The sequence below is a fragment of the Anser cygnoides genome, chromosome 10 (genome assembly GCF_040182565.1).
Source record: "Anser cygnoides isolate HZ-2024a breed goose chromosome 10, Taihu_goose_T2T_genome, whole genome shotgun sequence".
Taxonomy (NCBI): domain Eukaryota; kingdom Metazoa; phylum Chordata; class Aves; order Anseriformes; family Anatidae; genus Anser; species Anser cygnoides.
The window spans coordinates 10,255,705-10,269,832 of record NC_089882.1 but is presented as its reverse complement, the minus strand read 5'-3'; the positions used below and the strand labels follow the sequence as shown (position 1 = coordinate 10,269,832).

The 14,128-nt window shown below is 43.3% G+C and overlaps 1 protein-coding gene across 2 annotated transcripts in view; it reads left to right on the top strand.

Moving 5' to 3' along the window:
- Positions 1–14,128, top strand: part of PTPRG (protein tyrosine phosphatase receptor type G) — a 402,421-nt gene that overhangs the window by 301,951 nt on the left and 86,342 nt on the right. For both annotated transcript variants that reach the window (XM_067003205.1, XM_048069739.2), the window contains one exon: positions 2,820–3,012. In XM_067003205.1, the coding sequence (XP_066859306.1) occupies positions 2,820–3,012 (193 nt within the window). The remainder of the gene's footprint in view (positions 1–2,819; positions 3,013–14,128) is intronic.

Genomic DNA, 14,128 nt, shown 5'->3' with positions numbered 1-14,128 from the left:
AAACAGGACAAGCCGTGTCACCCTGCAGATGCATTGTCAAGCTAAGTGCATTCAATGACCCAAAGCATGGCATTATCTCTCATAATGCATACCTCAGAGTATCTCATTGTGCTTATAACACTTTTAGTATTTTTAATTGCCATTTATATATCCAGTCCTTAGAAAACTGGGCGCATCAGGCTTTAATGGTTTGTAATTACATGACTTGGAATTTTAGATCAGGTTTCTCTCTATCTACAACAGTCTTAAAACAGCTTTTCATTTGTTCTTCTGAACAGGAGCTCTTGTACTCCTTGAAGAGCATGAACGTAGCTCCTTGACTGTGACTCTTCTTTTTTTTCCTGCCAGCTATAGATCAATTAATTTCTCATTTGTGGTAGATAATATTTTTATAGTAAAAATGAAGTCAAAATGACTTATATATCCTTCAACACATAAAAAGGGGAAGGTTAAAAATCATATTTGAATTGGCAATTGTTAAAATGCAATTATCCCTCCCCAAGGTAGCACAGCAGAAGAAAATATTTTAAAAGTTCTCACTGAAAGTTTAAAAATTCAATTAATGTCATGGAAGTGTAAGCTTAGAGACTTGACTTGATAAGGAGCAGTTGGTACCCAGTTCATGGAGTAACTTTAAGGCCTGTTAGTTGGCTTCATCAAAACTGGTTCTAGAGCATGAAGGGAAAAAGGTAGGTAAATATTTACAGAGTTGCGGTCAGTGCCTACATGGAATGTCATGGGAAAGCATAGGGCTTAGCAGGATCATCTGGTTTCTTTGTTAAGAAAAAAGTATAAGATGATAGTCCCTTTACCCACTTTTTTTTTTAGCCTATCTATCATTGCTTCTGACTGCCTTATGCTAATTAGGAAATAGTTTTCAAGATTTTTCAAGATCTTTCTCTGAAGAATCAGAGAGAAGATTACAGCTGAGAACCAGAGAATGGGGCATTCATCTAAGATGCAGAAAAAGTCTAATCCAAATCCCACCATCAGTGCACACAAGGCTGGAAGCAGCACCTGGGTACCCTGCCTGTGATGGGAACCAGTCACCAGCTGTCAGCCCTCCCTGCTGGTCGCCTCCCCTCGCTCTGCATCAGCTTCCTGCTTGTACAGTAAGGGTAGGGAGGGGGGAGGCTGCTACTGAAAATGTACAAGCCTGAGTTGTGCTGTTACCTTGGAAGTGATTGCCTGTTATGAGACCCAGTTCCCTCGTCTTTGTGTTTGAGCACAGATCTGCCAAACTCAGGATCTGCGCTGCGAGGTCCGTCCCTTCTCCCTCCTGTTGTCCATGTGCTGCTCACAGTGATAATGTTCCCATACATTTCCCCATTAGCCAGCCCAGCACACCTCCCCGCTCCAGGGAGACTGACTTTTGAAATGAGAAGTGTAGAAATTGACTCTCTCGTGCCTTGGGGGTTGGAGAAGTTTTACCAATTTCAACCCAGTAACGAGAATCGTCAAGCCCAGCAGAACAGGCAAGCTGGATGGCAGCAGCAGCAGAAGGGAGTTTCTGTTTACTGGTTTGAAGGGAAATTAAATATCGATAGCGAGTGTCTCTTGGTTCAGCAGAGGATGCTTAGCTGCTCCGTTGCAGCTTCCTTTGATTATTGTTATCAGCACTATCAACTGAGGCTACAATGATAATTTTTCCCAGTTGCAAGTTTCAGGACTCGCATTCATTTCCATAGCTTTTAGAGCAGATGCACTTAATGAAAAGTATGTAGCTTTCAGAGTGACCTATTAAACTATGAGTGTTGTGTAAGTCCCTTTTTAAAGTCATGGGCCATTCTGTATTCCCCAAATCCATACTATCAATATTATGTAATTGCTGTAAACAATATCAGCAGTGAGTCCTTCTTTGCTCTGTCTTCTTCAACCTTTCCAGCAGCGACATAACTGATTCTAGTTCTTGACCTGGACGATAACAAGCTATTTGTAAATGCTATGCTGACCTTGATAGCTGTGAGAACAACATTAGCTGAAAATACTTTCACCTTAGTTTGCTAGAAATTTCCTTCTAGGAAATGCTGAGATACAAACTAATGGAAAAGTTTTCCAATTACAGTTCTTTCTCACAGGTTAATACATTTTATTAAAAATAGCTCAGATCCGAACACAACTGAGGAAACGTATTCCCAGAGGAATATGTGCTCACTGTGACCATTTTGTGTTATTTTTTCTCACCCCGTAGTTAGGTGTCAGAGGGAGCAGTGGCTGGTAGGGAGGTCAGGGTGCTTGGAGCAGGGAGCCCTCAGATTGTGCTGCTCTGCTACTGACCTGCTCCTGGGCAAGTCAGCTCTGGGGTTTGGGTGCCGGTTCCATAAAACTGGGACAACCGCAGTGACATTTGTGCAACAGTGCTGCAAGAGCTGGCCATGGAGCTCACTCAGCCTGGCAGCTAGGCATCGTGATTCAGAGCTAAGGTAACGTCACCCTCTCCTGGAGAGGGCTCTTGGGGTGGAAACATTTTTTGGCATGATACTACGAAATAAAATGGTGCCAGCAATGAGGAGGGTTTGGCGTGGCTGTCACACATAAAATCCGTCCAGACAGAGGGTCTAAAGGGCAAACATTTCCTTGCCCATGACAGACAACAGTGAGTTGCTCGAAGGTCTTCTCTTCTGCTGGGCAGGATAAGCCCTGTGCTGAGATAAGACGGTTGGCAGTGATTTCAGTGGGCAGCCCGACTTCCCGCATGGTTTATCAGTCTTGGCATCAACACTTCCTGCTATTTTACTTTCTTATCAGCCACCCGGATTTCACCACATTGTTTTCTAATTAATGTCCTTTCTCTTCCCTGCCATGATGACTGTGGTCAGCTGGAGGCTTTCTACTCCATATTCACCACTGAGCAACAAGACCATGTCAAGTCCGTGGAGTACCTGAGGAATAACTTCCGACCACAGCAAAGCCTGAACAACAGGAAGGTGTCTAAGTCCGCTGTGAAGGATGCTTGGAGCCAAGATATGACAGACATCTTGGAAAATCCACTCGGCACAGAAGCTTCCAAAGGTAGATTATGCTTATGAATTTTGCACTTGACTAATGAGAGATTTTTTTGTCTGCTTTCTCATTAAGTCGTGCTGAGGATAGCTGCGAGCTGGCAAAGAAATAGTGCGGTGTATGCAGGTATGCTTTGTTGGTATCTGTTAATAAATTAACCAATCCTGTGTGTGCCTACAGTTACCTGTCAAACTCACTGTCGTGAGGTACCATGGTGATAAAGCCCCAGAATCTGCAAGTCCCAAACTGCTGATGTCCCTGTTTCTGCCAACTGGCTGTAGGACCTTAGAGATGCCTGACAAATAGGAAATGCTAACGAAAAGGGTCAGCAGTAAAATTTTGGCCCCGTTAGCAGTGACTCATTGGGTGTTTGAATGGAAATAGGGTATCCAGATGTGGTCATGGTTTTCATTTTTTACAAGTAACAGGAGTTCTGAAGAACTGCCGACCTTTTAATTAAAAGTTTGTCTCAATCTTTTGGTAATGGTGACTGGGAAAAAAACCCTCTTCCTTATAGACAGGTGATTTTATAATGTCTTGCTGAAGTGTTTCATGTGCCTTTTTGTAGAGCAGCTGGTGCTCGCTTCTGTCAGACACTGGATAATGAGCTGGATGGAGGGGGGTGGGAGGGAGGCTGCAGTTGTTGCGTTGGCACAGGCAGCCCTGGCTAGAGGAGCACATCAAAAATTCTGAGAGAAATGTGTACTGGTTAAAATAAGACTAGAAATAAATATCATTTACTACCTTTATTTGCCTTTATTTTATTGACTGGTGTTATTTATAGGTAGGAGGAATGACATGTAGTTCCCAGTCTTCAGTCTTGAAAAGTGCTTGGTGCTTAACCAGTCCTGAGTAAAGGTAAAAGAAGAGGGGGCAGTTTGCCAGAAGGAAACAACTAAGCAGATTTACAATCTGCCCTTGCGTACCTGGCATTTTCACCTGGCCAGGCACATAGAGCGTAGTTTGAGATGTGAATCATGAAAACAGCTGCGTTCAGCAGCCTCACCCTCCCACGAGAGTGCTGAAAGAGTGTATTTCTCAGGGCTCATTATTCTGTGAGCGTGCTTACTTTTATATATATAATATACACGTACACAAACCTCGTGTACATTAAAGGCAGCCTTGGGACAGAAAATTTACATCAGAAGTGAGAAGGAGATCTTGGGAATGAAGAGACCCTGCTATGCTCTGATGCTCTGGTCTACAGTTTTCAATCAGTGTTTTAACAGCAACACGTGTCAATATTTATTTCTTCAGTTATATCCTGTGTACTTGTTACCTACCCAGAACAGTGATGAAAGTTAATAGGTTACGTTATGTTAAAAGTGACAAAACTCTCTAGTTATTATTTTGAGTGCAGCCAAGGTACCCTCTGGTACACGTGGTATAATATTCAAGGTTTTACTGTTTTGGCCACATGCCGCTGAATATTCCTCACTTCACTGGAAGGTTTTTAAGATTATAAAAATGTTCTGGGTGATTTTCACCCCACAGTAAAGATCTCAAACCCACAATTAAGGGCATTACAAACACTAAGTTCTGTAGTTAATGGGCTGATCTTGAGCTTGGAAAGGTTGATATTGAAGGGGCACTGGAAATAACTGGAAAGATTCTCACTAACTTTGCTCCTTATGGACTCTTAAGACCCAGATTCAGGCAAGTACACATGGTTTAGTTAACATGATGTGAGCCAACCCACTGGATCAAGAGAGCTTCATAAACACTAGTCCACGTTTGGATAGCTTCGAACCTGGGTGCTTAATATCTTACACGCTTGTGGACGGGTTTCCACAGAAAGTTCTCTCTGGGTCCTCTCCCAACATGTCCAGGTACTGTAATGCTCTGTGCTCATGCGCGCCTGTGAGTTTGAGCTTGCAACGTGCTCATCAGTGACTTTTAGGTAGGGGCCGTGTGTATCCCCTCTTCCAGTGATGTGACAGCGTTCAGCGTGCCATCTAATGGCAGGGACGATGCTGAAGTCAGTGATTTTTTTTTTTCCCCTCGAGCTTTTGCTATAGGAGGCTAATGGCTGGGCAGCCAGTCTTTTTGTACCAGCTCTGTCAACCTGTCACTTTTTGGGTTGTGCGCACACCAGGGGACACTGAAAATAGGTGCATTTTTTTCACAAACTTAAAAATAAATAGGTTGCTGCAGTGTTACTAACACAAAATGGATTGTAGCGTATCCTCCAAAGGTTACAGGGATCAGTTATAGCTGTTCTAGAGGTATAACAACGTGGATGTTTCTGGCCCCTTCTTTGACAAAGGTGAACAGTGATGATGTGCCTGGTCTACTGCACATTCTGAACTACTGACATATAAATAAAATGAGTTGAAGTCATAATACTTGAGTGAAAGCAAAACCTATTGTTTATTCAGCTAGTAAATACAGTACCTCTTTATATAGTGTCATTCATGCAAACGTACTGAGAAGCTGGATGCACAGAGTGCCTCTCAGCCAGACAGTCTAGCATACAAATATAAGAGCGTAGGGTTAGCATAACAAATTTATTTTATGCAGATTCTTCTGCACACCTCATGGTTGCGTCTCAGTGCTTTCTTTCCATGGCATTAAGCAATGTGACCAATGGCTGTCACATGTTGGCTCCTGTACGCTCTCCCTGTGCTTCAATCTGTGTGTTGTGGAAGAAGGCAAGGTCATGAAAACGTGTCTTTTACTTGCTGCAAGGTGGTGTGGTTTGTGATGGTCTTCAGCTCTGGAGGGGAAGTTTGGATTTGTTTGTCGGTGTGAATTTTTGCAATTTGTTTCTTCTGTCACACACTATTAAGTCTGTGGGCAGTATTGCTAATCTAGAAAACGGCGTAGTGTTTGTTACGTAAGCCTTCCTTAGTTTGGAGGAAAATGTGCCCAGAACAATTTGCATAATGTTCAGCATAATTTTCAGAATTCCCCGGTGAATGGCGAGTTTCAGCTCAGCACAAAGCGATGCAGCTCTGCGGCTGTCCATTGAGAAGCGTGGTATCTGAACGTTTTGGCAGCAAACGGGAACGGCTTTTCTCCGAGCTATCAAAGCTATCTCAGGTCACAGAACCGTGACCAGTGGCATAACCTGTAGATACACTGGAGGAAAACTATTTCTCACTTTATGCAAGTCCTCGGAGTATTTCCTTAGAAAAGCCCTGTAAGTGGTAGCATTTGGTAAATAAAATGTCTTCTGGGAAAAGTTGTTTTAAGTCAACCAAAAACTGTCAGTGAATTTCGATCCTGTTTGTTAGCTAATGTGAATGTTATGTCTTTTCTTTTGTGGTTACTCTCCTCTGTTTCCTTTTTTTTTTTTTTTTTTTTTTTTTAATTTTAAAGAGGCAATAAGGGGAAGTGGCAGTGTTTACAATAACCAGAATACAAGATGGGGAAAATGTTTTAGTTGATTTTAAATGCTGTAGAGGACTTATTTTTCACTTGAGGGTGGAAACTCCAGTTTTCCTTTTGTGTTAGTACTTAGCAAGAAGAGTTTTCTTTGGTTCCTTTATCTCATTCCTTCCTCCTATTGGCAAAAGCCAATTTAAAACAGTTCTCTTGAGGACTGCTGGTATGCCTGGACTAAAAGCATATGTGTAAGACCTTTGCTGAATCAGAGCCTAGGAACTGTTCTTAATTCTGAAGTTGACCCTGGAGCTGTTTCAAGGAACCATACGGATCACCTTTAAATATATTATTTCTGAAATGTACCTTTCAGGATGTGCACAGTTCAGCTATATAACAGTAGCAGTTGGTGGATCGATAATAAACCACCATGCAACAATGTCTTTTAAGAAGGTTAAACTTTTAGAGCTTCAAGACATACCGTGGACCATGCTGTTAAATAATGCAGATCATCAGGCCTGTAAAATTTAACAGGAGGACTCACCGGTGTTACAGTGCCATTTTATATAAAGTTTTGCCAATTTGTGGGTTCTCTGTACTTCTCCGTACAGACTTATTAAACCAGGAGTGTGTATGTAAAATACTCGCCAATACTGCGAGTAACAGGCAGTGGCAGTGTTGGGGTTTTTGCACATGACCTTCTCTGTTAAAATTGTCTCCTTTCTTACCTGGCCTGTCTTCTGTGGCTTAGGACTGTGTTGCTCTGTCCTGTCACGTATTGTGTTCCTGGCTTTTCACAGGCAGCGTTCAAGCAGCTCTGCTAGAGTTATTGCTAATTAGTTATCAGTTTAATAGTGTACATCGCTCTTAGGAGACACATAAACAGAATTCTTACATAAAAGTCTATCCAGTTCAAGGACCTGACTCTGCATGTTCTTTACTACTTTCATATGTTGTCCCGTCAAGGAGAGAGATATTTACAAAACATTACCTGCTTCGGTGAGAGTGTAGGCATGGGAGCTCAGGAAGAAAAGGTGTTTCATTTCCTTGCTTCAGGATGTACTCCAAGTGCAACAATATTTGCCCATTTTATTTTGCTCCTGATTAGGATTATCAAATGTTTCTTTATGTTTTTTTAACTCTGAAAGAAAAAACCTTTAACCTTTCTGCCTCATTAAACGTGCTGCAAGCCTCACAACACTTAAACAAGCATCCCATGTGAGGGGCTCTTGACATCAGAGTTTTCTTTCACAGATGCCTGATTACTTCCCCAAAGGTGTCTGATTACTCTTTGCTGGAGTCTCAAATGATGCCGTTTCCCATCAGTGGGAATTCGCCTTAGAGTACCATCTTTAATTATGATCCTAGACTAAGTTAAATAATAAGCAGTCATAAATTCACTCTAGTAAAACTTCGAACTCTAACCGAACAGCTGGGACATTTCTCTAGTAGTGTACAGGTGATCCTTTTCCTTTTCCTCTTTGTCAAGCCATAGTGATACACAGTTTGGAGGTCATTGTAACTTAGTGCCACTAAAACTACCCAAAAGGTACTTGGATTTTCCTTCCCGCATGGCTCCAGCTAGCAACCTGCACTCAAAGGTAGAGCACCGCTCAAGCAAAGCACTTTAGTTCACATTCACTACTTCACAGCAGCTGACAACAGGAAAGAAAGCTAGGCTTTCTGCAAAGAAGGTGTTGTCTTTTCTGCATGGCATAGCATGGCGTGGCACGGCATCGCTGTGCTGGAGTGCATCGCCGCTGCGGCGTTGTCTGAAGTTTTGCTGGAGATTCAGCGCGGTGCAGTGACAACGTCACTCTGAGGCAGATAGTTCAGAGCACTGACAGCAGTTTTTCTCAATGAGAACAAGTTGTTTGCCTCAATTAGAGCCTTTGTTATTACTCCCAGTAATTTGTTTTCCTTTCTAAATGCCCATGTTTTATGAGAACTCTCTCAAAACAACTTCACGGTCTCTTCATGCCCTTAGGTTCTCTCTGGGAGGCCAAAAAGGGGGGTAGGGCAGACAAATTCTGCTCTTACAGAATGCCATGCATATATTTTATGCAGACTTAAATGACCCCAAAATGTTGTATAGCAATAAGTGTAATCTCCTACCTGAAGCAGCATCTAAATTTACAACATTGTAAACATAAATTTAAAATTGCACATTATTGACATCTTAATTTGGAATTGCTAAAGCAAAATGATACTCTTTATTTTCCTTAAATATCTTAGGAATAAATATCTAAATATATAAAGATATCTTAAATATCTTATGAATGAGAACCTTTTTAGTTAATTTATGATATATTTACCACTTGATTGTTCTCATGCTTTGGAAGAATCTGTTTTACAGGTTGATTTCCTCATAGAGTAACAACTACTTCCCTGTTTCCTTGGATGACCGGACTTTTCCTCCTTTCCTTTCTGATTTCATATTGTTATGAAGATTGTCCTTTTCCGATTCCATTCCCCTTTCATGGGCTGTGTACTTTAATCAGGTCAGTGCCCTACTACTGTGTGCTGGTGCAGATGAATCCATGTATCATTATTAGGATTTCAGCTGGCGCAGCAGGCTGACTCGGTGCAAAAGGTTGCACTTGAGGGTGGTAACGCCGTGCTGCTAATTGCTTGCCCTGCATCTTCTCTGCACTGTGGACTTGCCCAGCTGCCACTACGCCTCAGTGCTCCTAGTAAATGTACTCCCTTACTGCTGCGATAGTCTCTTCTGACATGAACCTTGGGTACCTGCTGTAATCTCTTCAGGCAGAAATCAGTCTGCTCCTTGGGTATTTCTCATCCTTTCCACCTCAGATTTGCTTTCCTTGGACACGCAGTTGTCTTGGAGCACAGTGTGCAAAAGCAGGAGAGAACAGGCTTCTTCCAAAGGTTCTTGCATTAGTCAGGTAGAAGACAAAGCATTACAGCAAAAGGCCTGACCCATTTTAAAAGGGAGTCAGGTACAAAAAGGTGAGGTGCATGTACTTGACCTCATGTCTCCCCTCGCAGCGGCTCTGTTCTGCAGGCTTCTCTTTTCACCTGTCGTAACCTTGGTGAGGTTGTCATGTGAGCACGGCGTGTGTCCACACCTGAATGTAGTGGGCAGCGTGCCAGTAGGTTTATTAATAAGCAGTAATTCTTGCACTTGTTTAGATATTATGAAAGGCCCGAACCAAAAGAGCAAGAGGAATTTGGTGTGAAAGCTGAAATGTGGTTTGGGTTTGTAGCTGCCACTAAAGCTAGCAGAGCTGAGTACTTGTAAGGGAGCTTGATGATTTATTCCACTTAAACCCTCCAGGGAATTCATTTCTGCGCTGCCTACCTACTGGTCTAGCTGTATGGCCCACAGAAGTACTGATTTTAATTTCAGTGTTGACTGTACTTTGTACCATGAACGCCTGCAGCAAATCCCTCGCATAGGAAAAAGCCTCCAAAATCTGCAAAAGGGAAGCCACTTTCCCACCCTGATTTTGGACATCCCTGAGGCACATACCAGGACGCTCTGCCTGCCCTGTTGGTTTGTCCCTCCTATGCCTCGTGGTGCAAGCCACCCTCACCCAGACACGGCAGTTTGGCAAACGCAGCAGAGACGCGTCCTTCCAGCAGGAATTCCCTCTTGCTCCCCACACCGATGAGCACGTGCCTCTGAACGTGATCACACGTGGTGTATCAGGTGCACTGTACAGATAAGGAGGCGGGTGTACACTTTAAACACAGGGCACCCCCTGTGTGTGCAGGCATGTGTAATATAAACACAAAGCTTGCAGGGCAGATCCTCGGCAGGCATCAGCTTAGCCCAGCATGGAGCAAGGTTGATCTGCGCCTGCTGAGGATTCAGGCCGTAGCTGTAGAAGTGGTGGTTGTGAAACCTATGAAGTATTTGGGCTCAACCACAACGTAGTAAAACGCATAGCCCATGCCTTTCAGTAAAACAGGGTCCGTCGCTGTGATGCCATGGAAACTCAAATGCTACAAAGAAAGCCATACAGGAAGGAATCAAATGCACTCCGAACGCTGGCTGTACATTCACCTCAGGAAACGGGCAGGCAGCAGAGGGGCAAAGCCCGCCTGCCCAGAGCCCCTGTGTCAGAAGTGCCCCCCACGCTGGTTAGCTCGGGAGGTTGCTTCATGGTGCTCATAAAACAAGTGCGGGGTCTGTCAATGTCCCTTACACCTTAAGAAACAACCTTGTTTGAAGCACAGTGAAAGGTAAGAGCAGGGAAGATAAATAGTCTGTCTCCTAGCTACATTCTGTCTGTGGATTGAAGTAGATCAACACAAATATTTGCGTGTACAGCATGCTCCGGAGCCTGCAAATGCCTGCTGGCAAAGTACAGGCAAAGGTAAAGGAAAAATACATGCTTCTCTTTAAAGCAATTATCCTTATATACTAATAATGTCATTTATAAGCACTGTGAGAAGTTAACAGCATACGGGAAAGCAAAGCAAAGAAATGCAAACGTTTAGTAAAAGGAGAAGGGCAAAAATGTTGTAAGTATGCCTCTCAGCACTTCTCTATGTATTAGAGCATGTGTTGTCTCTGCATATGATCCTCGTAGTCTATTTGTTATCCTTTGGGAACACAGCCCTCGCTGAACTCCAAGATTGAATCAGACAGCCAAAAGAATGCTGTTGTTTGTCACGGGTCGCATTCTCTTCTCAGGCATTTCCACCGTGCCACACCAAAGCAAGGTAGCTGAAGCTGGCACTGCATCACCTCCATTACCACAATGCTGTTGGCATGGCACTTAAAGCAAGTGTGAGTTTTCTCATTGGTGTATAACCCATATTTCTGCATTTCGGGGCTTATTTGAAGTTTTAAGGGTCTAATAATGAGCAAGGGTATATAAGTGTGTATATGTAAGTACATACTGTTGAAAGTATTTTTCTTCCCTTCCCTGTTAGTGGCATGGCTTCTGTCTTGACTGCAGTCAGGTTTGTGCAGGCTGAGTGAACGTGGTGCAGTATTTTGCCAATAGCACAGGCATCGATGATGCTGTTTTCAGGCTTCTCTGAAATCAGCTAGTGGAACTTGGGGCTGAGTCGGGCATCGTGGCAGCAAGTGGTCCGTCAGTCCTGCAGACCAGCTCTTCCAGCTCCTTCCCAGTGCTGAGGCAGAGGGGAAATAAGCACCCTCTCTGCCCCGAGAGCTTGGCCACCAACTTGATTGCCCTTATGGGGAAGAAAGGAAGGGTTGCAACCCCTGTATTGGCCTCTCAGTTTCTCCTCTCCTGACCTTGTGGGAAGAAATCCCCTATCTAGCATGTGCTTCACTCCTTCATTGCAAGGAAGGAACAGGATTTCTTGCCACCAGTCCCTGTGCATTTCCAGAACAGGTGAGAAAAAGGAGAAGTGAAGCCCCTCTCACTTACGGCCAGCAGCTGCAGACCTGAGCAATACAAGCCCCTCATCCCTGTAATTTAGCTACCTCTGAGCACTCCTGAGCCAGCAACATGCTGGGGGCACATCCCGGTGCAGATGTTTCCTCGCTCCATGTATGAGTGGCTTCAGAAGACCCCTGCCCAGCTCACCACAAGGGATTGAGGACTGCACTGGCACAGTGCTTTTCTGTGCAAGAAAAATGTCACAGCTCTACCACACAATGCATATCCCACGGCATCAGCGAGAGGAACAGCAGTTTTGTATTGCTGAGACATGAGGGAGAGAGTGGGATTTTCCAAAAGAGGGAAAAAGAACATAGCTAGAAATAACTGCCTTTAAAGTGGTGACATTTCTATGCACAGAAGAGCTAACTTGGAACATTTTTAGAGGATTTTATAAATCCCTCTGAGCCCAGTACCACTGGATTCATCACATGAGGCACCTGCGGTACAGGGAGAAGATATACAAGAAATAATCCAAAATACAGTTCCTGTGCTCTGTCAAACTTTCCCTAAATAGTTCTTTTTATAACCATAGGTAGCATATGCAAAAAGCATAATGAAACCCAGGAAGTTTGGCTGGTTTTGCTTTTCCCTCTGAAAAACAAATGTAGGCTGCTTTTTTGTTAAATAAAAAATAATAATAATAAAAAAAAGCTGTTCTAATCTCTTACATGCCCTTTCTGCAGTCATGGGTGTATCTGAATATCAGTGGTTAATTTTTGCAAAACAATAAGCCCCCTTTTTGTCTTTCATCTCTCTGAAATGGAGCTGCCAGGAGCTTTTGGATTAAGCTTTATCGGGCTTCAGTTAGGAAAGCCTTGTGGAGGTTACGTAGCCAAATACAACATACAAATCAAATTATGGAAGAGATGAATGTGGAGTTGTTAAATTAATTTTGTTTGTTCCAGCCCATTGGAATGTTTTTAACATGAAGAAAATAATTCTCTGCTGTATGGCTGGCCTGGCCAACGTTTAGGACCGTATTAGCATGCTGCATTTGTCCACAAGTGGCAAACAGGTTTGCTCTAGGCTTGAGTGAGCCCTGGAGGACAAGGCTGGCCAAGATGCTGGCTTGCCCCCGGCCTTCCCGGGCAGGCTGATCTGCAGTGAAGCGACGCAGCCAGGCTGCCAGGCAGCCCCCCATGTGGCCGACAGCTGGGAACGCTGCTACAGTCAGGTCAGAGGGCTTCCCTCCGGATGCACCCATGCAGCCCTCCTTTTTCTGCAGGACTTCTCCGAAAAGCAAGAGCCAGCGTGCCTGCCAGCTTCCCAGTTTGGGTTATCTCCAACAGGACTGACTGTAAGCTGGTGAGCTTTGGGGTTTTTATTCGGAGAGGTCCAGGACATGCTCCACACAAAGCCTGCTGCATGGCATGGCCCTGGTGCTGCGAATGTCCCTGCCAGTGAGTGCCCCTCAGGTGCAGCCCTGTGGCCCCCGCGAGGCTGTTCTGCCTCCAGGAGGCCAGCAGTGCCCAGTGGCTCGGGCATCACACCGCACCTATGCAGAGCCGGTTCAGGTGTCTCTGCTCTGGATTGCATTATAGCACAGAAAGTCGTCCTGAAATCCCCCTCGATATTTTTATTATCCTGAAGGATCTGAATTTAAAATAGAGCGTTAGTAATATTTTACCTAAAAATAGCTGAGATTTGCTATTTCAGTGTGAAATGTTGCCGGTTGTTGGGTTTGCTTCTTTTTTTTTTTTTTTTTCTCTCAAGCAGTCATGAATTCACTGGATTCTTTGCTTATGTAGCCCAGTTTAAAAACACAAAACCAAAATAACAAAAAAAAAAACCCACTCGAGTTTCTCTTCAGTGCAATCTTATTCAATCCAGAGGAACATGCAGGCTTCCCAACCTCTTTCTGCATCTGTTTGTTCTTCAGCTGCACATTTTGTAAAATCAGTAGACGCTCTTTAGCATTAAAAAAAAAAAAAAAAAAAAGAGAAGCCTGCAATTCTTTTAATCTTCTACAGAAAATCCAAGGCATACAGAATATTGAAAGGAAAATTAGGTCTGTGGAAAATGCCAGTTGTTTTATAAATGGTCAATTCATTGCACTTCTTTCTTGCTTTTCAGACATTTGCTACGTTATTATGTATCTCTTTAATTAAATCATCAAATTGAATTATTGGATCAAGTTTTTTTTTTATTATTATTCCACTGTGTCCTGAGCAGGTTTGGTTAAATTAATAAAACCATATGTTTCATTTTATAAAAAAGATTTCTTTTTTTTGCCCATTCATAAACTGTAAAAAGAAAAAAAAAAAAAGAAGTGGCTGAGCAGAAAATGCTGGTTATTACTTAATTACATCAGGTTCTTCTACGTGCCTTGGAGTTACTGAAACGAAGTCGTACTGAGTCATAAAAAGTTTGTAACGTTATTTACTGTGAAATAGCAGGTATCGTAAATTCAGTCT